Here is a 26,501-nt window from a genome sequence, read left to right as displayed (position 1 = left end):
AAAGATCTCATTCCTCTTTCTACCTTATAAGGGATGAGCCAATGAGAAAAAGTACCACTAGTTTAGTTGATCTCATTCCTCTTTCCAATGTGGGACAAAAGAATTCAAGCCAAGGCAAGGCAAGGTAATCAAGCCAAAAAGCCAAAGTCAAAGACAAAAATTCTTGAGTACCTACAGTCCTAAATGCCCAATAATGAGAAGTACAATTTTTGGAATAAGACGTAACATTTTTTAGAATAGGACGTACTTTAACAACTTTGATTAGAATTTTTTTTTTTTTTTTTTTGAGAAAAACTTTAATTAGAATATTGAGTTGCCTATTTTGTTTAAGTTCTGGTTTGGCAAAACTAATAAATAAAGAAGGTTCCTATATTCACTTCGGAACTACATATTGTGAGACATCTAAATCCATTACCTTTCCTGTGTAATACTCAGGGCCTGTTTGGATTGAGGAGGAATGAAGAGGAGTAAAGTAGAGTTGATTGAAAATAGGCTAATTTTGAGTCAATTCTACTCTACTCTACCCTACTCTCCCTCCCTCCCCCTCAATTCAAACAGACCATCAATGATGGAGTAAGTAATCAAGGAACAAAATAACAGTTAAATTTACTGAACTTCTTACATCAGTTCTAATCACAGAGCCACATGACATAGGCCTAAAATTCAAAAATAGATTTAAGCTTATAAATACAGGGAGAAAGATCACAGGAAAAACATATTGGCAAAGGAGTCATTTTAAGTCCAAAAAACATTATTTTGCATAAAGAAAGCACCTTTATGGTCTCTCTTTGTGGGATTTGTCTGAGTATTAACATAAACACAACATTTTGGCAAAAAATGTAATATTACCAAACCCAAAGCATTGTGCATGTCCCCTTCTGTGATTGTCTAACAATCCATAGTTAAAGGGTGGAGATGCCATTGCAAAGCTAAGCTAATTCTTAGCTGTTTGGGCAAACTCCCTTTGAACCCTTTAATACCAAGTATAAAAGGAGGCTACACTCAGCTGAGTACTATAAAAGAGATTGATCTCATCTGGGACCTGACATCTATTATTATCATATATATATATATATATATATAAAAGCTAGTGTTATGGGATAATTACTACATTCAAACATTACAATGAAGAAAATAAATGCTAACTTGGGCTTCCTCTTTTCTTCTTTACTTTTCCTATTTTCTTTTCATAGTTTTAGTCTTTTAGATTATCCAGAGGCCATAAAACATTACTCCATTAGTACATATTCAAATTCAAATGTCTAAAATGAAACATCAACCCCATCCCCAATAACTTCTTCTCTATTTTTTTTACCATTCTCAACCTGTTTGGTAGAATTAACACAAATGTACCCAGGTATTGCTGTTAACTTTGATCATGAGATTTATCTTACCAATTCGCAACAGATCTATTTGGTAGGTGATTGATCCATGAATGAAAATTCAAGGAACACCATGATCGAATAATTAGATCTCCATTATTGTTACCAGCTTCAGCCAGTTACAATATATTAGCCAAATTCGAGTTAGTATAAACCAGCTAACCCAACCCCCTGACCTCCCAAACAGCTTGAAAATTTTTTTAAGCAAGCAAATCCTGGAGTAAATAAATTTAAATCAAATCCAACTGCAATCCAATTTACAACCAAGTTTACAAACACCAATTCATTTTAGGAGTGATTTCAAAACCTCAACTTTTCTTCTTAGATTCCACTATTACTAATAACTACTCTTTAAGATTTATCAAATAACAAGATCGAAAATTGGTTCTACTACAGGTAAAACTTGGTGATGAAACAAAAAACTAAAATTTTGGGCTGAATACTCATGACAGTAAAAAGTTCTTTCCTTCTGATGGCTTAAGGTGTTTGCTTCCTTCTATTTGTCACCATATGCGGTCTCTCCGTAGGATGACCAAAGACACACACATTTCCTGTATCAATATGATTCTCCAATAATTACAATCCAAGGAAAATATTCTCACCAACATGAGGGTTAATATATAATACCATCATAAAGCAGAAAACAGAATTCTACACCCGCCTACATGTTTACTTCCAAGAAATTACAGAATTCTACACCATCACCTCTTTAAGTACCAGTACACCATATACTTGCACAGTAGGTGCGCTATATATATATTAGTTAGGTTCAAGTTATTAACTTTTGCCAATATTACACTACTTAATACTTAATAACTTTCTATTGGATTTGTTTTGTGACAATTGTCTCCTTATATATTCCATGCCTGCAAAATATCAAGATGATGATCGATCAATAACCATCTCATCTATCAAATGTTTAAATTTCAAGTTTTTCGTTCTATAAATTTTTTTTTCTTTTTTTTTTAAAAAAACATTAATTTAGGGATAGAATAATGAGTTTGGTGTGCATGTCAAAAACATGTAATCCAATTTTGGATTTTCCAAATATAAAGAGGAATTTTGATATGTAATATATATATAAGACCTCCATGAGTCTATGATAATCATAAAGAATATGGTAAAAATGAAAATTTCAAACCTGGTCTTATTTCTTACATGTCCACAAAATTCAAAAGTCAAACACGTTACATGTGATACCTGTAGCCACTATAACTATTCAACAAAACAAGGTAGATTGGATCTTGGGAAGTGAGCTGGAAAAGCTTCAAGGCAATGTAGACAGATGTGGTAATGCTAAAACAATGAAAAATACAATATATTAGTAATCAATCCAAACTACATTGGAACCGAGAATAATTTTATGCCCTATGCTGGTGTTAAAAGAGCATGCACACAAAACAATAACATAGGAACCTGTCCAATGAAAAAGCTTCACACTTGTAGTTTAATATTTTTGTTATTACTATAATGTTCTACTGTAATAAGACGAGTAAATTCTTATCTCTTCTTCTCACAACTTTATCAAATGAACATTCTCTAATGATGGTGTAAGCCTAATACTGAAACACCCGTCCATCTATCTCTAGACACGGTAAAAAACAGGTACGAGTTTTGGCAAAACACATGATATGCAATCTTGAAAGAACAAGAGAGAGGCAATGCGGTAGTCAACGGCAAATATCTAACATTGAAATTGCAGAACTTTACCATTGACAGAGAAAAATATCAGGATGCAATACTGATTTAAAGGTCAACTGTTCAAATTCAAAGGTGGGACAGGTAAAAGCCATTGTCATATCTATATCCTTGAAATTGATGCATCAATTTTTCAGCTACAATTTGCCATAAATAAATTATTAACAACATAGATTATTAACTTTAAATAATGAAAAAACAAAGAAATTCCATTAGATAAATTAATTCATGGTTTCTGTCCTAGATAGGAAGTAATAAACAACATCATATCATCATGTTTTCTGTCCATGATAGGAAATGACCACAGCAACAATAACAACAACAACATCAGCAACAAAATGCCGGACGTCAAAACCATTGTTTTCAACAATCATCATCTTGGGAAACATAGAACTAAGCAGTATTATTTTATTTTTATTTTTGATAAGTAGGAAAGATAGAACTAAGAAGTATTGGCAATATGAAAGTAATAAAATGGGTGTATTTGGTTACAATCCAAAAATCAGCATATGTGCTAGTTATGATTGATGTATAAAACAAGAATGATGTTATCTCGTAATTTTATGTTGGGTTAATTGCAGAAATTCACCCTAAACTATGATGGTCCTTACACTTTGTGTTCCAAATTATGAAATTTGCAATCACCACCCCAATTGTAACAAATCTTGCAAATTGCAACCCACTGTCTATCTGGATGTTAAGTTTAATGGTCAACTGCTTTGCACTAAAATGACAAAACTGCCCTCCCAAAGTGAAATTTACCAAACTGCCCACAGGCCACAGGTCTGCTGTAGAAACTCAGATTTTGATTCCTTTCTATGAAACTAAACTCATAGAGGTGTTTTCCATTATCAAAATTGCCCCCATATTTTAACTTCTTGAAAAATGAACAGTGACATGGAGTTTAGTGGCCGAATGGGTGAAACACATAATTGTACAATTATTTAAATTTTTAAGATTTTAGATTTACAGTGACAATCTTGCCCATTCATGTGTAGTTATAAATATGGGTAAAAAACCACCCTAAACCTCTCTCGCTTCCACTCTCACTACAATATTTTATTTTAATTTCAACAATCTGTGGGTGAGCTCAAAATTTTGTTTGCAGTCAAAGTCTGGGTTCTTTTGGGTTTGGTATTTGATGGACCTGCAATTGGTAAAAATGGGTTTCAATTTCGTTCATAAAAGAAAGAAGTTGGTTCTTCTATTCACCGCTTTTGGCTTCATCAGTTACAGTCTCTGAATGGTTTATCATCTACTTTCAGTAACTCACAAAAGTGGGAATTTTAAAGCTCTTGTCAGCCTTGCTTTCTATAGCCGAAGCCTTTTACTATGCTGGGTCTAGATTTGCTTTTCTTGATGTGGGAAGATGAATTGTTTGAGATTGGGTTCACTCCATTTACAAGAAATGAGCTATAGGGGGTGCACTAATTTGAAATAGGGAGGCAATAAGAATGGAGGGTAGTTTAGTAAATGTAACTGTGGGAGATCAATTTTTACATTTAACTGGCTGAGGGTTTACACATGACTTAAGACTTAACATCCAGATGGTAGTGTGCAAAAGTTACAAGGTGTATTACAATTGGGTGGTGACTTCAAGTTTTCATGGTTTAGGTTTTGGGGTGCAAAGTGCAAGTACCCCAAAGTTTAATGTAAATTTCTACAATTAACCTTATATATTTATGTAATAAAATTCCAAAATTTGCTAAGTACATTATAATATAATTACATATTTATAAGCAAAAAATTATAGATTTACATAGTTTACTAGAAAATTTTAAATTTAATGAAGGAAAATCCCGATATTGATTTGCATAAGGCATTTCAGTCAATAAAGTTCCACATAGTGCTCATCAAAGACAGTGAAACTCTAGTTTCATAACATTACACACCTAACAAATTACATGTTTCCATTACCAGATAAATCAAAGGCCAGCAAATATTTTAAATCATGAGTGAGAAATTACCTGCCAAATGATATCAACAGAATTATCCAGATCATTGCAGAAATCCAACTTGATTCCTTGTAATAAACCCAAACCTGATATTTAATACAGAAGGATAAATATACTAATTATTCAAAAAATAAATCATAATAATGATACAAAAATCCAAAAATGTCATGCACTTACTTTCTAGGAAAACTTCAGACATATTGCTGTTGTATTTCATAATCTCAAAAAGTTTTTTTTTTAAATAATTAGGAAGAAAAGAAATAAAAAGTTGAATTTGAATAAAATTATTGTTGAGCAACATATTACTGATCCCATTCATCCCAAACCAACTGTATAAGTCAAAAAAATATAAAATCTTGCAAGGGGCTCAAAACACACTCAAAGTTCATTTTGAGGTTCTGCATCATTGCTATGGGAACCATTTGAACCTTGATAGTGCTCTCTTGAACATCTGACCAGCCATTAACTGTTTGCCTTTTACAAATAGGAAGTTGATTAAACAACCTCTCACCACTACTCTGCCTAGATTTTAACCGACAATTGCAGGCAATGAATACACACTATATATTTTTTGTATTATGAAAGATCATATGTCCAACAAAAGATGGAGCTTAAAGCAATGAATTAACATGAAATTTAGAATTTTGTATTGCAATACTGTTATCATATACTCCCATTGTTCCATTTTGTTTGTTCAGTAGATAGTAACATACAAGACTATATATATATATATAGTAAAAGATATGTGGTACGGAATACATATTATCAACTAGCAAAAGATATGTGGTACGGAATACGTATGCATTTCATTTAGTTCAAGGTTTTAAATAATGTTTTAAAAATTCGGCATAGAAAACATATATTGACATACATATAGATATTTTACATATTTGAATAAATGTTTTACATATTTGTTCACTAACTATTGTCCATTATTCTATTTTTACTTTGCCCAAAATATTTGTCCAGTTTTAAAAGTCAATGGTTATTAATATACTGATTTCCAAGCATACCCCTTCCATTTTGAAAAACGTTTATATGTTTCTTTAAAAAAAACAAAACACAAAATGATGTTCCCTTTAAAAGTGACAGTTTATAAACTAGACAAACAAAACAGGACATAAGAAGATGAAAGTTTCCATGCACATAGTTACTTCTAAACTTTCTAATTAAAGTTGACCAATTAATTCTCCTTCATCGCAATTTAATGGTGACATTATTTGCTTTCAAATAGCTATGAAACTGCAGAGATGAAGGCACTTAGAAACATACCGATAGGGCCACAACATTGATATAAAAGTCAACAAGTGTTGCTATCATCCACCTGCAAGTATTTTATCAAAATCATTACATTCACCTTACAAGTAAATGATCTTCACAGACAAACTTGAAAAGAGACATAATACAGACGCAAGCATGCAAACGTTGCCAATGAGCTTTAGCTCAAATGGCATCTCCTCCAACTTAGAGAACAAGGTTGCTGGTAAGGCCTTGAGTTGAAAACCCATTGCATGAGTAAAACATACCAATTTAAAAAAGAAAAAAAGCTAAATGCAAAAGTTCTGCCAAATATTGCATAGTTAGTATACCATTTGAGAATGACAAAATTGTTGAAAATGTACACATATTTGTTACAAAAAGTGAATGAAATGATTAATATATATATATATATATTCTTTTTTTTTTTCTACTAGTTAGGCATTGGAGCCTCGACCTAAAGCTGACCATTTAAAAAACCCATTGAAAAGCTTCTATTATAACCCACGTATAGAGTGCTCCACTTAGCTTCTATTAGCGCAGTCAGCAAGGCCATAAAGTATTTAGTTGGAAGCATAAGCCCAGAAGTTTTTGGAAACTTTCACTTTCAACACGCAAAGAAGATGGTTCTGTCACTAAGCATGCCAGCATAGAGGACACCAAAAGCATAAACAAGACAAAAACTTACTGCAGACTTAAACAAACTTTCAGTCCCCCCTCTAGCATTTATCTAATCAGGTCATAACCTAAGAGGTCTTTTTATAGGGAGATTCAGGGAGCTACTATTGTCTCTTTTCCTTGGAAAGGTATTTGATCCATGAAGAATCCCAAGAGGGTGTCATTCTTTTCGTGGACAACAGCATCGGGAAAGATTTTTACTTTGGATAACCTTAAAAGGAGGAATTTGTCATTGTTTAATTGGTGTTGTATGTGCTGAAGTAATGGGGAAATGGTGGATCATCTTTTAATCCATTGCAACGTTGCTTATGCTTTATGGGGAGATGTCTTTCAGATGTTTGGGATTCAGTGGGTCTTGCCAAGGAATGTTGCTTCTTTGCTATTTAGCTATATAAATTGGTTTGGCAAACAGGGTTCCGATATTTAAAACATGGTGCCAGATTGTTTGATGTGGCTTGTTTGGAAGGAGCGGAATAGTCATACTTTTGAAGATATGGAGAGCTCATTGGATCAATTGAAAACTTTGTTTGCTTGTACTCTTTTGATTAGTCCCAGATTTGGGTTTCACACAATGTTCTTCTATTTTAGAGATTCAAGTTTCTCATAGATTTTCATTTTGAGTTTTCTGTACTTTTTTAACACTTTTTGTTCATCATCCTGAACATAAAGTTTATTTGATCATTAATAATACTACATTACTTACTTATTAAAAAAAATAACAGGGGAATGCCAGCAATCTCCAACAAAATCAGACAACCCAACCAGAGCATTCCATATCAAAATATAAAATTTAAGAATCCTTGAAATAATTTCTTATTATTCTAGATCTTAATATAAAAGACAGAATATTCATAATTGAAAAGTAACATACAACCAGACACAATAGACAAAATTTTACTTAGTGCATTTCTCACAAAATTAATAACAAACTAAAAAGGACTCATAGATGTTTAAAAAATTTTGACCAGATTTTTCCTCCTCACTCCAAAAGAAAAGCCTAATGAAACAAAACTTGAGCACATACTACTGGTTCATGTAACGTAAGTGACCCTGAAACTATCTTATCTTATGCTAGGTGCATAACCTGCCATCCATCCCTTCAATGTGCAATACTAATCCATGTTCTAGGTGACTTGCAGATTTACTGTGACATTAGCTACTGAAAATAACTAGTAGGAATACAACTTAATTTATTATTTAAAACTACCAATTTGAATATGATGTTTAAGATAACCTAGGCATTTCATATGGCTCCTAAAAGATAAGATGGAAGAGTAGAGAAGACATTCCCGGCCTGTCTCACTAAACATGGGGTTGGGGTATGTTTAGATGTCTACAAAGTTCAGTCATGCCTAATTCCATAGGCAGAAACGTCTTAAAACATAGACATCATAGCATGACAGTATCAGAGCCTGATAACCAAAAATAATTGCATATGACACAAGGTTAGGCCAAGGACTGGAAAAGATATGCTATATTCTACAAAATTTAGTGCAGCAGGTTGCTTGCCTGTACTGACATGATTAGAGGTAACATCATGTTTTCTAAATATAATTTAAGAATTCGTGCTAAATAATTAATATTTCCAATCATCTGACAAATTCTTTTATATAAAATCTTATTGGCAAAACTAAAACTTACCTGTTACACCAAACATAAATACAACACAAGAAGGAAAAACAAAAGTATGAATACAACATACATGAACTCTCTTCTTTTGTATTTGTTATGAACATTATTTCTACTCTAACAAAAATGAGAAGAACCTGATGATATACCTATAAACGATAATATAGAACTGTTATTGACAAGTAGCATAACCAGAGGATGGTACTATCCATAATGATTAAAATAAATACTTACGGAGTTAAAAGCTCTTTGCGAAAGGGAGAACCATCAGTCAAGAGAGTATAAACCAAAGTTCCCAACATCAAACAACCCAAAATAATGAAAAGGATCCTCAGAGTCACAACAAAAGAATGATTCCTCTTTTGTTGTGTGTCATCCCTACACAATGAGTATTTTTGAAGTAAATCACACTTTTGGAGAAAAGTAAATGGACAAAAATAAATAAATAAATAAATTTACTGAAACATGCAATCGCATCTTTCTTCATTGACAAAATCCTACAGCACAAAAAGGTATGATTTACCTAGTAATCCATTGAAGAAGGCAATAAAATAATGATTTACCTGGAAACTTACTAAGATTACTAAAGAAAAGCTCCATCCTTTTTTTTATATTATAAATTCCATCCAAATTTTTATTTTAATGGATGCATAGCATAATTTTCTGTTTACACAAAGACAGATGATCTATCACAATTCAAAATGATACATATATAATGCATGGAAAGAGATGTTTTAACTCAGGAATAGTGATTTTAACTCAACCACTTGTTCAACATGGTTAATCCATTCCTCTCTCTCTCTCTCTCTCCATATGAGACAGAGAGGGACAGGATGCAAATAAAACAACTATTGTGTCTCTCATAATTTCTTTTCCAGCTGAATAGCACATCAACCGCCTTATTTGGCATCATCCTTTGAACTACAAATAAAGTGAAGAGAATGATCATAACACTCTCACATATAGAACAATGAAGTAGCAGATCATCTAGTGACTCACTACTTGATTTACTCATGCAACAGCAATCCAAAAAAATAACATTCCTTTTGATGAAATTACCCACAGTTAGGATCTTTTCTGAGGCAATTTCTCTTGGAGCTTTTGTATGCCAGATACTCTTCCAAGGAAAATCACACCCATAAAACCCTCTAATTATCTTATAAAAATAATGGACATCACAGTAACCACTATGGGTCAACCTCCAAGCTATCCTATTGGCCATACTATTTGATGGAAGATCAGAATATAGAAGATCAAAAGACAAATAAAATAATTTGAGGTCCCAATTCTGACACGCATACAAATCAGATTCCATGCCTGAATCCTCCCACTGTCCAAAGAGTCCAAAACACTGGCTAAAAGGAACAAATCATAATATAGATCATTTGGCAAAACATGTGCACAACACACTTGTTACACTTCCTGCTAAACTTGATCAACCTTAAACCTTGCACCCATGACAGCCTAACACTTACGACATCTGCCATAATAAATCCCTATATCTCACACCTAGGATGATCCCCCTCCACATTATAACCATTTCCCCAGCTATGTGGGATCATAGGTACTTAGTTTTCTAATTCCCAACCTTCCAAATCTAATGGGAGAGCAGACAAGATTTCAATGCACCAAATCAAATTGCAATTTATCTACAGCCCACCCCATAGAAAAATCTCCAATATAACTTCTCTAATCTATTAGTCAAATGGGTTGGGATGGTGAAAAGGGAAAGAAAATAGAAGGTAAGTTATATAAAGTACTTTGATGATAGTGTTCCTTGAAAAGTTCAATTTTTCCCATCCTATCAAGACCCTTTCTATCCTCTCCACAATAGTATTAGTAAAAATTTAAACTCAATGAATTCAAAAGAAATTTGGTACCATTTTTCCACTCTCAGATAGTACACAAAAACAGCTTGTTGAACCATACTGAAATTGTAAACCAACAAACTGAAGTACCTCAATCCTCTTCAATCCAGTAAAGGAACAAATTTGAGAAATTATAATAAACAACAGCGAACTGAATCTTCATGCCTCCACAATCTTAACAGGGAAAAACTAAAGGAGAAAAGGGAAATTGGAATAACTCCAAAATTTAACATAGAAGACAAACTTATAGATGATTTAAAAACCTACCATTTTATTTCAACACTAGTGCATAAGAACATCTACCCGCATAAGAAAACTAAAAATGCATACCTGTAAATTTATATACATACTTGCCTGGAGGCCGCAACAGAACATAATACATGGGATCTTGTAAATTTTCTTCAGATGGAACCTTCAGGAGTTGCATGAGAATGTAGGCACAAGTAGTAATGCTGAAAATTAAAAACCATTTTACTTCCATTGAAAGATTGCTAATGCCATAAGCATGATAAAAATAATGCTCAAAAGCTCATTTACAAATTTGATACTTCAACAATAACACAATATATACATAAAAAACTTAAAATCTTTTAAGATGCAAAGGAATCAAAGGCTCTCAATGCCACTTTCACCTTAGAAATATTAAAATATATATATATGAACCAGAAAATCAAGGGGTAACATGTTCATAAAATGAGTGTAATGTTATGATGGATAAATGGAAATACAAGAAAAGAAAAAAGTTGAAATAGAGAATTTTGCTTAAAAATAGGAGCGGCCCCTATAATAAAAGGATGAAGGAGAGTCACTTGAGATGGTTTGGTAATATACAAAGAAGAGTGATTAATGCACCGGTTAGGAAGAGTGAACTGATTCAAGTCAAAGGGGAAAAAATGTAAAGGAAGACCTAAAATAGCACTAACAGTAGTAAAAAAGGATATGACAATTACGGAGGTGACAGAAATTATGATTTCAAATAAGATAGAATGACAGAAAATTATACATGAGGGCAACCCCAAAGGTTTGGAACTAAAGTTTGTTTGTTGTATTAAATAGAAAATATTGAGCCAAACTTGCAATTATGAAAAAAGGGAGAATAACAAAATAAAACCAAAGCTTCAAAAGCACAAAGCAAACTAAATAATTTCAAAAATGAAGCAGTCAGAATAATGAGATAACATAAATTTTTTCTGTTTTGAATAACATTAACAACTTTTCTAAAACATACGAATAAATAAGACAGCATAAGATAATTGTATCTCATAGATCATATCCAATGTCAGTAGTACTTCAGCATTACCAATTAATTTTTTCCATGTTTCACATATGTGCATCATGTCGCTTGATTCCATAACCAGAAAAGTACTACTGTTTACATATAAGTCTGACTAAAAACTTGACCATGTGAAAAAAGAACAAGGAAAATTCTAGCAAAACATTTTGGAGAGAAAATCAAAATATAAAAACTGCAGAACTAAAGGAAGCAAAAACCAGGTTCCAAATACAAGAGAAGTAGCAACTAAAAAACAAGTGCGTAACAATCTTTGTCAAATATTAGTCATGATCCAATCATTCATTTAACTCAGCAAAATAATTTTAGAAAAGTACTCTTTTTTTTTCTTTTTCTTTTTAAGTCTATGTCACTCAGATAATCCCCCATTCCCTGAAATAAATTAATGTTCAAACCTATTCTTGTTTCTAATACTTTGATGTTATGTTCATTTGAATAACAGAAAATAGTTTGTGGCTCAACATAATCTCATGGGATAATTGAACACAGCCTTCAAGTCGATAGACCTTCCTACAATATGTCGACCCTAAGTTGTAACGTTTTCAAACAAAAAATAAACTTCAACAGATTTAAAAGCAAATAAAAAAAACACCTGCCAAAGCATACTAGCAGAATTATCCACGGTATTGCAGTGATCCATTTAGGTTCCTTGTAGAGAATCCATGCCTGATATGGTAGATGAGTATGTGAGTTCAAATAAAGTTTTATTCAACAAGCATAAATAAGACTGAAATTTTCTAATAAGACAATGTCCTATGACTATAATTAGGTATCTAAGCTTTCAATTAGTTCATGCACTTCATGTATAGTATAACATACTTTGGAATTTTTATTACACATGCATATATTATGCAACAAACAATTATATGTCCATTTTGAAGTAGACTTGAGGACATTCTATATATAAATTGATAGCATCCACTCATGGTTTTAAATATCAAACGAAAAACCCATAAGCTCTTCAAGCACTAAAACAACAAAACAAGGAATTCATGACCCTTTCATCACTACCTCCAACTTAGAATCTTCTACAATAAACTCTAGAAATAACATTTTTTTTTTAAAAAAAATCCTAGATAGATTGCTTCATCATACCTTGTAAAAAATTATAGATACTTTGATGGTTCATTCATAGTACTAGCTAGTTTTTTTGTCACAAGTTTTCCTTTGTTTCATTTTTTTTAAGCACAATAGTAACTTAAATGAAAAAAAAATTATATATATATATAGGATTTAAACCTACAAAACACATGCTCCTCCATGATGATTGCTCTTTATCTCATACTCTCTATTTGGTTAGACAAAATAGAAAATAAAACTTTCATTGTTCTATCTTATCATTCCAATTACCCAACTCCTAATTTAAAAATAAAAAGACACAAAACAACTATTGAGTTTTCAAACAGGGCCATTTAGTTTACTGTGATGTTACGTTATGCCATAATATTATGCTTTTATAATCTTATATTAACGTAAAAAAAATATAACATTATATTATTTAAAAAGATAATGAAAAATAATGAGATTAAAATAATATAATATATTTTGTAATTTTAAATTAGGGTAGTATTAAAAAAATAAAATAAACTAAAAATTTAATATCACGTCATCGCAAGGCCACGTCACAGCAAACCAAAAGCCGTGAAAATGTAGATGGTGAATGATACAATTGCAAAAAACATACCGCAAGAGGTACAACGTTGATATAGAAGTCAACCAAGGTTGCCACCATCCACCTGATCATTCAAATTTCAATTTTTAGTTTTGGTGTTTCTTGAACCAAAAGAAAAGAATTATCTCTAAATATATATATAACCCTTAAAAAGTAACAGATTTTAACCAAGACTAAGCAATTAATCCACAATAAATTAACCAAAAACTAAGGCTATTTTAGTAACATGGTGAGAGAGAGAGAGAGAGAGCGTACGGGGTGAGGAGGTCTTTACGAAAAGGAAGATCATCGATGGAGATGGTGTAGATGAGAGTAGCCAACATAAGACAACCCAACACTGCGAATACACTTCTTAACCCAATTTCCAATGAACTCGCCATCGCCTCCCCCTTTTGCCAACCAAACTAACTAACTAACTAACAAATTGCTGCCAAGGCAAAGAGACTCAAAAATAGAGCGTCGTTGTTCTGAAAAATGAATATATATAAAGAAAAAGTGGACACCACTGCTCCACGTTGCTTATCGGGTAACCTCATGCAATTGTCCATTATTAAAACTAGATTCTTCACACACGCTTTGTATAGATATTTTTCACTATTATTTTAAGTTTAATGCAACTTTTCAATTTAAATTTATATATTGCTAATAAGGTTATATAGAAATAAACTTTTAAGAAACTAAAATTTAAGATTTGAAAATAAGTAAATAACTAGATTTAGCGTGCGCTAGTTTTTAGGAATAAATATATTAAACATGTGTGATATATATTCAAACAATAGTGTACTAATTTTTAGGAAAAAAAAGTTTATTACATAGTTTTTTTTGTTTTTTAATTTTTTGAATTACAATTTTAACCCTACTTTTTATTTTTTTTTAAGAATAAGGATTATTTAATTAGATTAGGGGGTATTTTTGACATTTTTCGAAGGTATAACTAATTTTATAAATCCTCTTAATATATAGAAATAGAGATAAAATATCACTATTTTTGTCATACACCTTGTGAATAATAATAAAATTTAAAAAAAAAATTATGGATTCATGAAATTGACTTACTGCGTTACAAACTGCCACTTATGATAATTGTGACAAAATTTGTGATTTTTTATGTAGTACTAGAATTACTCATTATGGTGACCTGTTCCATAACCTCAACAAAATTTCTCAACATTTTTCACAACATTTAAAGTGTCAGGCTGTCAACCCCATCCTATGTTAAAATAAAATAAAATAATAAAATATTTATTGAGACCCACCTCATGAATGAGATAAAAATATTATGACATTTTGTTGTGTCTTTATACTTTCTCAATTATGATAGAGTATAGACCATATTACTATAATTAGAGGAATGTCTATTTCCATGTCAGTTACCATCATTAATTTTTCTCACATTGCTTACGTGGAAACACCAAATTCACAAGTCACAAGTAATTATTAAATATTCTCGATATAATACTCTCTTCTCTCACATTCTCTCACATTTAACATGGGAGGAGGGAGCACAACATGTTGATGTTACTTTTTAGATAAAACTTAAATATAGTGCTTAGTAAGTACTTTTTATACAATACATTAGATTTTTTAATCAAATTCAAATGCATAACTGTTTTAAATTAAGTTATTCTTAAAAAAGATAACATTGTTTATGCTTCTTTAGTCAATGCTCCTAATAATTTGGCATTTGACATGTTTGGAGTTCCCAATGCTTGAAATGTGGTAAATTCCAATTTTCTTAGTTTAAAAGTATGTTTAAAAATGGACCTCAAATGACTCTAAGTAAATGGGTGTTTAAATGTGCACTATTGCCTCCTTAAATTTCATCATTTGTTTATGCACAAGTTCCTCAAAAAACTGACGCTGTCTTGCATAATTTAATTGCTTTACAATTACATGACCAGTTTCAAAATGATGTCATTTTTCGTTTTTTAATGGTATCCAAAAATAACGTTGTTTCGGTGGTTACATGTTCAGTATTATTTTTCTTTTTTTGAGAGAAATGTTCAGCATTCTTTATTGTTATATTGGTTAATTTTTGGTAACATAACGTCGCTAGGTGATATGATAAAATGATGAAAAGGGAGAAGTCATAAGATTTGGTTTGAAACAACGACACTGGACTGGAGATCATTGTTCGAATTCGAAATACTATTTCAGATCACAAGCCTCTCTTCAATTAAATGGTTCTTCTCACATGTAAGTCCTTCAATAATCAACCTAGAGTAACAAAAGGAATTTTTGTTAATAATCTAAAGGGAATGGCGTTTTTCAATTTCATGAAGTACAATTGTTAGGTGCAAAGACCAAAGTTGGATATGTTGGTTCTATCAAGACTCTTGAATTGATATGGGAGATTGATAGCCCAAATGTCACTTTCAAAATCAAGTGATAATGTATTTTTGATGTGTTCATGACATTGAAATATTGAAGTCCTTCTACGAAGTCCATTAATATGTCAGTCTATCCAAGTTTGTTCAAGTGTGGGCAAAATCTCCAACTTCCATCTTTGGCAAGTTTCACACTCCCTTACATGCCTTGTGACAATCTTGCTCCGTTTTTTTTTTTTTTTCTAATAGAAGTGTCTCTTGGCACTTTTTTGTGAAGATTTCTTATAGCCAAAGTTTCCAACTGTGGAGGAGTCATGGATGTGCTGCAATATACTTGGCTTTAAGGAGGATTCTTTTCCCAACAAAGACCCTTACTTTGTAGAGCATGATGCCATTCTTCAAAAAGAATCCCTTCAAGCTGTTGTGTTGTCACCTTTCTAATCTTAAGGGTTGCAAGGATGCCCTTGCTGTCCTCATCCTTCTCATAGCATATCTGATCTTCCAACTCTTCAATCCAAAGGGTGATGAAGTATCTGCTTCTTCTGTTGGGGCTTCCTCTTCTTTTATGGACAAGCCATCTTATCACTCTATTGTCCTTCCCCAATCTTATACTCAACCAAAAACATGTAGCCAATAATTTTTTAGCTTCTAATTTATGTGTAGGGGTGCCAGTTTTATATTCTAATAGGAATGTGACTGGTCAGTTTTAATAGTTAAAAGAGTTTACCTAAAAGTTTATTTAACTGCAATGACCGATGCCAAGAGCTTCTTATAAAAGTGAACGTATGGTTGTGAAAGGTTATGGACCTCCTTTCGCGAATCAAGCCAGCTCTTAATTATGTACTTGATGCATCACATCTTTTATAAATATCTTGGAAAAATCGGTAGGCCAAGAGCCAGTGGGTTGGAGACAACTTTCTTGAGTTCTTCAAACGTTTCTTCCGCTACATCATTTCATTGAAAGGACTTCTTTTTCAATTAGGTTTGGTTGATTCTTTTGGTTCACCCACGGACCAATCAAAAATATTTTTATCCCATATATTTTGATGCACTTTAAGATTGGTTTTCAACCAAGAAAATTACAGTATTTCACAAAAATGGGTAAAACACACGCACAAAAAGATGTACTCCAAATCTTCAATTTTTCACATTAGAATGGTCTCATGATTTGCGAGTACATTACAATTTAGTAGTTCTACCCATTCTTCAGGTTAACCTTCTTTTTTTTCTTTTTCTTTTTTTTGGGAGTGCGGGGTGGGAATGCTCTATTCTGCTTATGGTAAAAATAAAAATAAAAGGCCAATTAGGTTGTGCATAGCTAATTAACAGATAACTACAAGTTACTATGGCTTTTGAGTAGAATTGTGGTGTACCTTTGCATTAGAACCCATTTCCTTCTCCCTTGTATGTGTGTGTTTGTTTCTCAAAAAAATAAATAAATAAATAAAATAAAACAGATAACTACAAGTTCAAACACTCTTTCCCTAATCTATGCTTAAAATAACTCATGGTGAATCAATCCAAGATAGGTTTCTACAATTCCGGATTCTTGAAGTCCATCCTAACCAAAACAAGACTACTTTTTTCCACATGGCAATTTCAGTGTCAAGCATGAACTTGCAAGAACTTAGTTAACAGGGTGTACAAAACCAAAAAAAGAAGAGAAAAAAATGGAAAGAATCACAAGGCCCACAAAAAATGAGGCCGCAACCAAAAACATTGGGTCAGTCAAATTATTTGATATGCCAGATCAGCATGCACAACCACCCCTTGGCTCGGACTCTGAAACAGCCTCAGGGATTCCTTGGAAATATCTGCAATTTAAAATGGAAGAATGAGCGTCAAAAAAGTCCATTGATGCATCTCATAGGCTGCTCCAAAATCTTAATGATATTAGGATATAACACCAATAGCAGAGAGAAGTACATGACTTCAGTATTATCCATGGATGATTCATATTTAACAGAAATTAAAGAGGGAAAAATAAAATCCCAATTCCCAACTATCTGTTGCATTTTAATACATACTATGGTATAACACAATAGAGAAGGGAAAAAACATCACAAGGATGCTCCATTGTACTAATGAAACAGCTGAACATAGACACCTTTTTTTTCCCTCCCATCTCCAAAACAAGCTTTGTTTTTTAGCAAACAAATTGTAAAATAGTAATTAGGTAATCCAAGGAAATTAAAACAGTCCATTATTTTTAGATAGTATTTGACGTATTTGACAAGTATAAATATTTTCAAAATACAGAATATATGCATCACAATAATACCTATACTGGTTTTTTCTTTTTTAAATGGTAAGTTACACAAGCACCCAACCCTCATCCCCACCCTCCACCTAGCACTTAGAAGGGGAGGAGGTACCAGTTGAGCTAGAGCTCAATGGCTTACTATTGAGTCGTTTTTGAAATGCCAATCTGCCCCACAATGGCCTTAATGAGAAAATATGAATGAACTTAAATGCTACAGAAAACAAATAAGGTATATACCATGTACTAAACAAAATGCTGAACAATAACTTAGATAGACTCAAATATGAACAACCAACCAACACAACAACAATTGAGATATAAAAGACAAACATTGAATTTTGCAAAAACATTCACATTTTTTTTTATAGATAAGAATAATTTTATTAAAGAGAGGCTACTTCATGTACAAAGGACACAAAGTAGCCTAAAGAATTAAAAGAATTATATACAAAATATCAACGACTATAAATGATGCAATAGAATCACTAATTGTAAAACCCCAAACACGAGACCACTCATATAAAGAACTAGATTCTCAAAAAAAAAAAAAAAAAAATATATAAAGAACTAGTGAAGGTTGCTACAACAGAATCCTCATTCAAAAGTGTGCTGATTATGCTCCCTCCATATATTCCACATCAATCATAATGGACAATATTCCAAATATCTGACTAATGCTTACCAACCCAATTTCTCCAACCAAACATAAGGTCAATGACCTTTTCCAGTAGAACCTACTGTATTCCAAAGAATCTAAAAACAAAGCTCCACAGGTCATATGCAACAGTACAGTGTATCAATAGATGATCCACCTTCTCCCACTACACAATTCTTATTCCAAAAACTTACATGAAGAATATATCTTTAACTATATGAAGGAAAGGAAGGAAAAAATATATTAATGAAAGGAAATTGAAAATGATACGTGATCATTAAATGGAAATGCAGTTGTAGGACCTTTTTGAGAATATATTTTCAATTTTTTCTTATCATTCCATTTTTTACTTATCAAAAAAATATAACTTCAAGAAAAATTCAAGTCCCATAAACAATAGTACTAACAAGTAGATCAGAGTCCAAAATCTCAAAATACAACTACATATTCTCTTAATATCAAGGCTTTTAGCTTAACTGCCAAAAGAAGAAGAAGAAAAAAAAAAAAAAAAAAACAGATAGAAATAGGTGTCATAATACTAAGGTTCAGAAATTTTCATCTTCCCAAAAGAAAATGAAGTAGTTTGTCCGAAGGAAAACTTTCCATAACTTCAAAATCTATTCATTTTCACAAGAAACTCAGAATTGATACAATTTTCATAATCTGGGGAGTTGTAAAACCCTAAAAAGATTAGTTGACCATGGGTCCAACACCTTCTACAAGGCAGTCATCATATTTACTTGCCGATGGGTTGATTTCCTATCAGATAAAGAAGAGGAAAATCCTCATAGACAATCTTCATTGCCATTAGCTTATTGTCAGCAATTACCAATGTATATGTAAAGCAGTAAGTTGCATCACTACCACTGTGCAAACAATGGCCAGAACCAGCTGAATGGCCACACAATAAAATTAATCACTGATATGCATCATCATGCACATCTAATTTTTGTGCTCACCGACTGTTCCAATTTCCCTTGACCTTTCTCACATCTACCAGGCTATTCTTAAATTTGATCATAAATGCCACCCTCTTTTCTTTCTCTTGGAAATGGTTTGTGATTAATTCTGTTAGCAAATATAAACAATATTCAAACTACCTAAAAGACTAAAAGAATATCCATAGTATAACCTCAAATATAGCGTACCACCAGACCTCATGGCATTTTCTTATGGGATTTTCCACGCCTAATTATTTCATTTTACAGAATTTATTTTCCACCCTTCAAGACTTTCAACATCTTATTACAACCATAACTATATGGGAATTATTCAGACATCAAGGTAACAGCTATCTTGATCATGTGGTGGGCCCCCAATGTGATGAAGGAAAGGATCACAGTGTGAGAGAGATCCGGCATGTGAGAGAGAGAACGTTGTGTGATAGAGCAAGACTTCGAAAGAAAAAGGGAGAAAAAAGTAGTGGATAAACTCAAATAAATAAATTAAAGCCAATTGCTAAGTACAGTGCTGGTCAGAAATGGATTAACACTACGCTCACATACATTTTGCCTACAATGCTGGACTAACTGAATGGCTAGTCCTATGTGGTGCTCTTATACCTTTCATAATCATGAAAACAGTTAATACATTTTATTGACAGGTTAAAATGATACTAGTATATATTTATGAGCTAATGAACATAAGTTGAACACTACCAGTGGTAAATAGATCTTACCAAAGATAAGAGATAGACAGGTACTTCAAACATAAGCTCATTTATTTTTTTTAACTAACTTATATGCATTTCTCACTTCCAATAAATGAAATTTAATGTGGCATTGTTGAACTGCACAGGTTTGAAGTCCTAATAAGGGTAGTTTTTCTTCTTCTTTTTTTTCTTTTTTTTTTTTTTTTGATAAGTAAGTTCTAAGGGTAGTTTTTATCAGGCGCACACCCTTGATGTAGTACAAGCGATGATGACCTTTCACTAGGAATATCTCATATTCCTTGACCCCAATTTTTATCTCTTTAATTGTAGTAATTGTAGCCACAAAAATCATGCCTTGTTAGACTGCTGTAAAATATGATCCAGAACTCATTTCCATGGAGTGCTTCTGAACCCATGTTCATCTCAAAACTTGTGACTGTTAATACTTAGAATATTACTAGCACTGTATGTTTGCCATGGGGTTCATTTCAAACCTATGCCTGTTAGTACCTTACAACAGTGATATATAATGCCAAGCCAATCAAAAAAGATATCAACACTCAAAATAAACTTACATGTCCTGTTCACGCTCATTGGCTAGAGCAGTCTTGGCAATACATAAGAATGCAGCGTCAACATTATAATCCTCTTTTGCTGATGTCTCAAAGTAAGGGATGTTGCCTTTTGAAGCACACCACTCCTTTGCTTTCTTCTCAGAAACCTGGACAGAAGATAATTTAGGTTAACATCTAAGGAACAAAGAAACATGGATAGCACTGCAACTGTATATCCTTACCACTCGACTATTCCCACCATCAACATCAATCTTGTTTCCAAGCAATATAAACGGAAATGTCCTTGGGTTAGGTGGATTTGCCTGAAAAACAATGAAGGTGGAAACCAGTTCAACATTCAAACGGAAAAAGATATAAGCACCTTTTGAAAAACTAAAGCAAAAAATCATAGAGACTAAAACTAGAAATAATAGAATCGCAAATAATCAACTCAAAAACTGCAGACTGTTAAAATTGCACAGGAACTGATCAACAAAGCATGTAGTCTGCATTTAAAGGTGATGGAGGAATCAAAATAAGTGAAGAAATTATATTCCTACAATACTTCAACATGTAAAGCCAGGTATTAGGATATAATGATGCAAATCATCATATCAGTGGATCATGTAAAGCAGGGCTGTCAATGGATCAGCTCAAAAACCATATACAATCTGAATTCAAAACAGTCATAGTTCCACTATCATGCTAAATCAGTTCAGGCACTAGTAACAATAAAATCATATATGTGTGGGTAATTTTGTATTATAACACACCTATTAACAAGAGAAGGAAAGTTTAGATTTACATTATGAAATTTTAAAGACACCAAATCTGAATTTTCAAATTTTGTCAGATTCAAATTCAAGTGCATTTTTTTTTATGATTCCATTATGTCCAGACTTTCCATTGGATTCTGTAATATATAATCAGATCGAACTTGAATCCTATTAGATCCAAATCAGCTCCAACCTATTGACAGCCCTAATGTCAACTTACGAGCTTTACTGAATAAACTTTAACCAATCCACTTAAGCACCTAGCCAAGAGGCTTGAGGCGACAAAAAGGTGCTAGCCCAATTAAAGCAAAGCATGAAATTATAAATATAATTATTATACATATATAACTTAAATCATATACACCTAATATATTATAATCAAGTGTCTTTTAATTGATTTAGGTCTATTAATTGATTTCAAAATAGGCTTAACATGGTTTAGGCTCTAATATTTTTTTTATTTTTTTCATAAATAGGTTTAGGCTCTAATAATTATTCTAACTATATATTTAATTAAAAGCTTTTAAAAATTAATTAATCAAATTATAAGTTTTACAACAACTTTCTGTAGATTAATTAATCTAAAAATAGGTTTTCTAAACTAATAATCTAAAAATAGGTATTATGACAACCTTCTAAAAAAATTTATATATATATATATATATATATTTAAATGAGGCTCTCGCCTTAGTGCTTTTTCATGGCTAAAGGTGAGCGTCTCACTAAATGAGCCTCGCCTTAGAGCCTTAGTGGTGCCTCACCTCACGTCTTGCCTTAGAGCATTAGCAGGGTCTCACCTTGCCCAAGCGGCTCGCCTTTGACTACCATGAAAGGCATCGAGGGGTGCAAGAAAAACCAAAGGCACCAAATACAGCAACCAGAACCGACCATAATCATCAGTTTTGATTGGTATTCTCTCCTCCATCAGAACTATCAGTGCTGGTATTCAGAAAACCAAAAGATTTAGTTCAGTGGTCGGTTTTGTAGGTCAGCAAAACGATATCCTCCAAAACTGACAGAGATGCCCCTTAGATGGGAGATAATGGAGATGTGAGAGAGGGAATCTCAGACACACCAGCATGCTTGGTTTTAAAGGTCAGTCTGCAAAGAGTGAAGGATAAGGGGTTGGGAAGGCAAAGTGATTGAGCAAGGGAGATGAGGTTTTGGGCCATTTAACTTGAGACCGTGTTGATGGGGGCTTAATGAGATAGTTTGATTTCCCAAAATTCTAGGCTATCCAAAAAGAATACATTAACAGGCCCATTACTTATGGAAGAAATCAAGCCCACTGTTCTACATAGAAAAGCATTTAGGTTTGTTCCCTTAGTTGATCTCCATCGTCCATTTGAATTTTCGATCCATTATATCCTTCTTTAAGAACTTTGACCAGAACAAACCAAAGCAATGCAACATGAAAATTAAAGAATAGAAAAATAAAAGATAGAGAACCTAGGAGGCAGCACCTATGTCTGGTTAAAGTCAACACCAAGTAAAAGAGGAACTCTAGGAGTTAGCACCTAGGGGCTAGGGTTGGGTGGAGTCAGTACCATACCATTGAGACAATTTCAAGAGAAATCTGTATTCATCATCAAAAGAATCCATTGAACCCATTCAAGCCCCTCTTGCTGCGTAAGGCTTCAAAGGTACTCAATCTACCACTACCAACAAAATCGACCAATGAACTGATATTCCTTCAGTTTCAGTTGATTTGATTTTTTAATCTGCCAGCCGGTGATCGGTTTTTAAATTTCAGAAACTGATGATGTCGGTTCAGTGGAACAAATTCCTCAACACCAACCGAATTACACTTGTAATAGTGACTCTTCAATAAACAAAAGCATCATCTTCCTTCAACTTCGAAAACTGACAAACACATCAGGGCCTAAGATCAGGCCGAAAGGCGTAGTCGATGGACAACAGGTGAATATTCCTGTACTGCCCCTTGTTGGTCCCAAGGGACGGAGGAGGCTAGGTTAGCCGAAAGATGGTTATCGGTTCAAGGACGCAAGGTGCCCCTGCTTTTTCAGGGTCAAGCAGTCTAGGGAATCAAATTAATTTTTTTATCACTGAGATTTTGGCAAGCTACTGTTCATGGTTCTAATAAAATTTTAAAATCACCCCCCCCCCCCCCCAAAAAAAAAAAAAGAAAATAGGTGAATAATGGAAAGCTCCAATGGCACAAATTCTAATAACACAGATTTAATTCTATTTGAGATGGAGGGGGGGGGGGGGAGGAAATAAATCTCTCCTTACTGTATAAAGTACAAAAGCTGACAAAATTTTTAGCAAAAGAACAAATAAAGTAAGCAAAAAGTGTTATAATGATGTACTGTGAAAGATCATGCTGAGACAATATCTATTTTAAAATTCAGACAAGAATGAGCCATTTGAAATGCAATGAAAATCATTATTGTTTCCAAAAGGAAGGTAAGAGTTCCAAAATTTTCCCTTTCCAATGGCATTGCCTAAACCTCTCTAACAAATGATGTACTGTGCAAGATCATGGTGAGACACTATCTATTTCAAAATTCAAACAACAATGAGCCATTTGAAATCCAATGAAAGTAATTGTTTCCAGAAGGAAGGTAAAAGGTCTGAAATTTTCCATTTCAAATGTCATTGAATAAACCTCTCCAACAAACTATTCATAACTATAGATAATGTCAATCTTAGCAAAAGGAAGTGCCATTTGAGTTGGAGCTTGTTGGCATGAGAGCCTATGTTAAATGATTTCAAATATGAAAGTCTAACAAAAGCATGTGTCAACAATGGGATTTGTTTTTTTCAATAGAAACCAACAAGATATCAGATGCTAGGAGGGGAACTACAATTGCTGCACCAACTGAATCTAAGAAGTTTTGGTGAAGCTCACACCTGCCTGTTAATTAAATAGCGGAAGATATCGCTTCCCCACATACTAATCCCATAGTTCAAGCAAGAAAAATTTTCTCAATTTGAGGACCCCCCTTAGGAAAAGTAACCTCCTTTCCACATTGTTTCATCTTGCATTCTCTTTTTTAAGAGCTACAATAATGGGGTGGGGGAGGGGAGATTTGAACCCTAGACATCTCCATTGGAAACACTAGGAGGTGCTAGTTGAGCAACAAGGCCCTTGATTTGCATTCTTGCACCATATTGCAAAAATATTGAATGAACTATAAAGAACTAAAACGCAAATCATATATTTAACAAACCTACTCTCTCAAACAAATAGTTTTTGCATGAATCAGTAGTAATGAAATAGACTAGAAAGTTATACTTATACCTAGAAATGAAGCACTCCGAGCCAAAATAATGTATAACTAACACTTTTTCTTGTACTTTCATTATTAAGTGATGCTCCCACTAGAACATTTCAATTTCTTCCTCTTATATTATCACTATTAAGTGAATACTGCCACTAAAACATTTCAGATTCTTCCATAAACATTCCAATCACTCAAACGATAACTGCCGAACTAAAATTTTTTTTTATGAGAAAAGTGGCTGTTAGCAAATCATCAAAACCAACAAGACATAAAGATTGAATAAAGGCATTGACAAGTGACAACCAACCTGTTTAAGAAACTCCTCATGCCAATTATCAAGAGTATCAAACGACTTCATGACGTTAACGTCATAAGCTAGAACACAGCAATCTGCGCCTCTATAAAACGCAACTCCAAGACTTTGAAACCGCTCTTGGCCTGCGGTGTCCCATATCTACCAACCATCATGAACCCACAATGATATCAGACATTAAACATTAATCCCCCATTAAAAATAAAAAACTAAAGTTCCAATTGAATAAAGCCCAAATACCATTTACCCACTTGTAGAGTGACGAGCCTGTCATCAATTTGGAGCTCTTTCGTGACGAAATCGGCACCAATTGTAGCTTTATACTGCTGACTAAACTTCTTATGCACATATCTAACAGCGAGTTAAAGATCCACAACTACAAATACTACCCCATTATAATTTCTTAACCATATTAACAAATGGCTCAGCTACAACACACTATATATTCAAAATTTAATCAGCCAAATTAGCAAGCAGAACCATTAAAGGAAACCAACCCAAAAAAAAAAAAGAGGAAATTAAAAACTATAAATCGCTTAAATATTGAAATACATATATGATAATCTCACAGATCAATGAGTTGAAAGTTGAAAGGATACTGATTCATCAACGAAGTCTTGCCGACCCTGAAATCCAAAAACTAAAAAGAATTAATATATAAATATAAATAATAATAATAATAATAATAATGTGCAAAAAGAAAGAAAAAGCAAAGTACGTACCCACTGTCGCCGAGAACGATGACCTTGAGCAAGGTACGCCTACGCACTGACATGGCGATTTGATTTCAGAATTTTTGAAATCTAAAGCTTCTTTTTATATATATATATATATATATTTTTTTTTTTTTTATAATTTGTGCGAGTAGACAAGTTCCTTTTTATAGAGAGTGGATGAATTGAAAAGGGATCAACGAATGAATAAAGCGAAATAAAAGGATGTTTCCTCTGCTTTTGTAGTTTTGCTGTGTAACTTTTACAATCGATTAATTGAGAGTTCGAGTTTTGGTTATGATGATTTGTTGTGTATAGACACTTGGAATACTGACACTTGGACATGTTTAATTCTGCACTACCGGAATACTTTTGCACTAACTTTTTTTTTTTTTTTTTGGAAAAATTTTATTGTTTTTTTTAACAAACTGTAGATGTGGCAAATATTAATTGGATCAATTTTTCACTTACAAATAATCAATAAACATATCAGCAATTTATAACTTTATCATTTTCCTTTTTTTTCTAGAGAAATGTTAAACTATTTTACAATAGATTATTATTATAACAA

At 32.8% G+C, this 26,501-nt stretch overlaps 2 protein-coding genes across 7 annotated transcripts; both read right to left on the bottom strand.

Annotated features, from left to right (window-relative positions):
• Window positions 1-1,650: 1,650 nt before the first annotated feature.
• LOC126713571 (uncharacterized) lies at window positions 1,651-13,896 on the bottom strand. 6 transcript variants are annotated; one of them, XM_050413340.1, is made up of 9 exons: window positions 13,686-13,896; window positions 13,443-13,494; window positions 12,351-12,424; window positions 10,818-10,919; window positions 8,834-8,977; window positions 6,308-6,359; window positions 5,048-5,121; window positions 2,541-2,678; window positions 1,651-1,933 (listed from the first exon to the last, which is right to left on the bottom strand). In XM_050413340.1, the coding sequence occupies exons 1-8, from the start codon at window positions 13,808-13,810 to the stop codon at window positions 2,570-2,572; spliced, it is 732 nt and encodes a 243-aa protein (XP_050269297.1). In that variant the 5' UTR covers window positions 13,811-13,896; the 3' UTR covers window positions 1,651-1,933; window positions 2,541-2,569. The 6 variants fall into 6 exon arrangements, with proteins under 6 accessions (XP_050269297.1, XP_050269295.1, XP_050269299.1 ...); XM_050413338.1 differs by having other exon boundaries at window positions 2,583-2,678; XM_050413341.1 differs by lacking the exon at window positions 1,651-1,933 and adding an exon at window positions 1,976-2,248.
• Window positions 13,897-17,219: 3,323 nt separating this feature from the next.
• LOC126713570 (ras-related protein Rab7) lies at window positions 17,220-26,194 on the bottom strand. Its single transcript, XM_050413336.1, has 7 exons — window positions 25,940-26,194; window positions 25,817-25,843; window positions 25,469-25,568; window positions 25,212-25,358; window positions 21,123-21,203; window positions 20,902-21,047; window positions 17,220-17,571 (listed from the first exon to the last, which is right to left on the bottom strand). The coding sequence occupies exons 1-7, from the start codon at window positions 25,990-25,992 to the stop codon at window positions 17,508-17,510; spliced, it is 618 nt and encodes a 205-aa protein (XP_050269293.1). The 5' UTR covers window positions 25,993-26,194; the 3' UTR covers window positions 17,220-17,507.
• Between the last annotated feature and the right edge of the window lie 307 nt (window positions 26,195-26,501).

This window comes from Quercus robur, chromosome 2, assembly GCF_932294415.1.
Source record: "Quercus robur chromosome 2, dhQueRobu3.1, whole genome shotgun sequence".
NCBI classification, from domain to species: domain Eukaryota; kingdom Viridiplantae; phylum Streptophyta; class Magnoliopsida; order Fagales; family Fagaceae; genus Quercus; species Quercus robur.
This window is presented reverse-complemented; position numbering and strand designations above follow the sequence as displayed.

Bases quoted from the DNA above. Each gene is read 5' to 3' on its own strand.
- LOC126713571 (XM_050413338.1), bottom strand. From the start codon at position 13,810: ATGGCGAGTTCATTGGAAATTGGGTTAAGAAGTGTATTCGCAGTGTTG. The intron at 5,122-6,307 runs GTATGTTTCTAA...ATTAAATATCAG, and splicing joins TCAATGTTGTGGCCCTATCG to GTTTGGGTTTATTACAAGGA. The intron at 1,934-2,582 runs GTATCACATGTA...ATATTGATACAG, and splicing joins AATAGTTATAGTGGCTACAG to GAAATGTGTGTGTCTTTGGT.
- LOC126713570 (XM_050413336.1), bottom strand. From the start codon at position 25,992: ATGTCAGTGCGTAGGCGTACCTTGCTCAAGGTCATCGTTCTCGGCGAC. The intron at 21,204-25,211 runs GTTGGTTGTCAC...ATTGTTTTTCAG, and splicing joins ATGAGGAGTTTCTTAAACAG to GCAAATCCACCTAACCCAAG. The intron at 21,048-21,122 runs GTAAGGATATAC...TCTTCTGTCCAG, and splicing joins ATGGTGGGAATAGTCGAGTG to GTTTCTGAGAAGAAAGCAAA.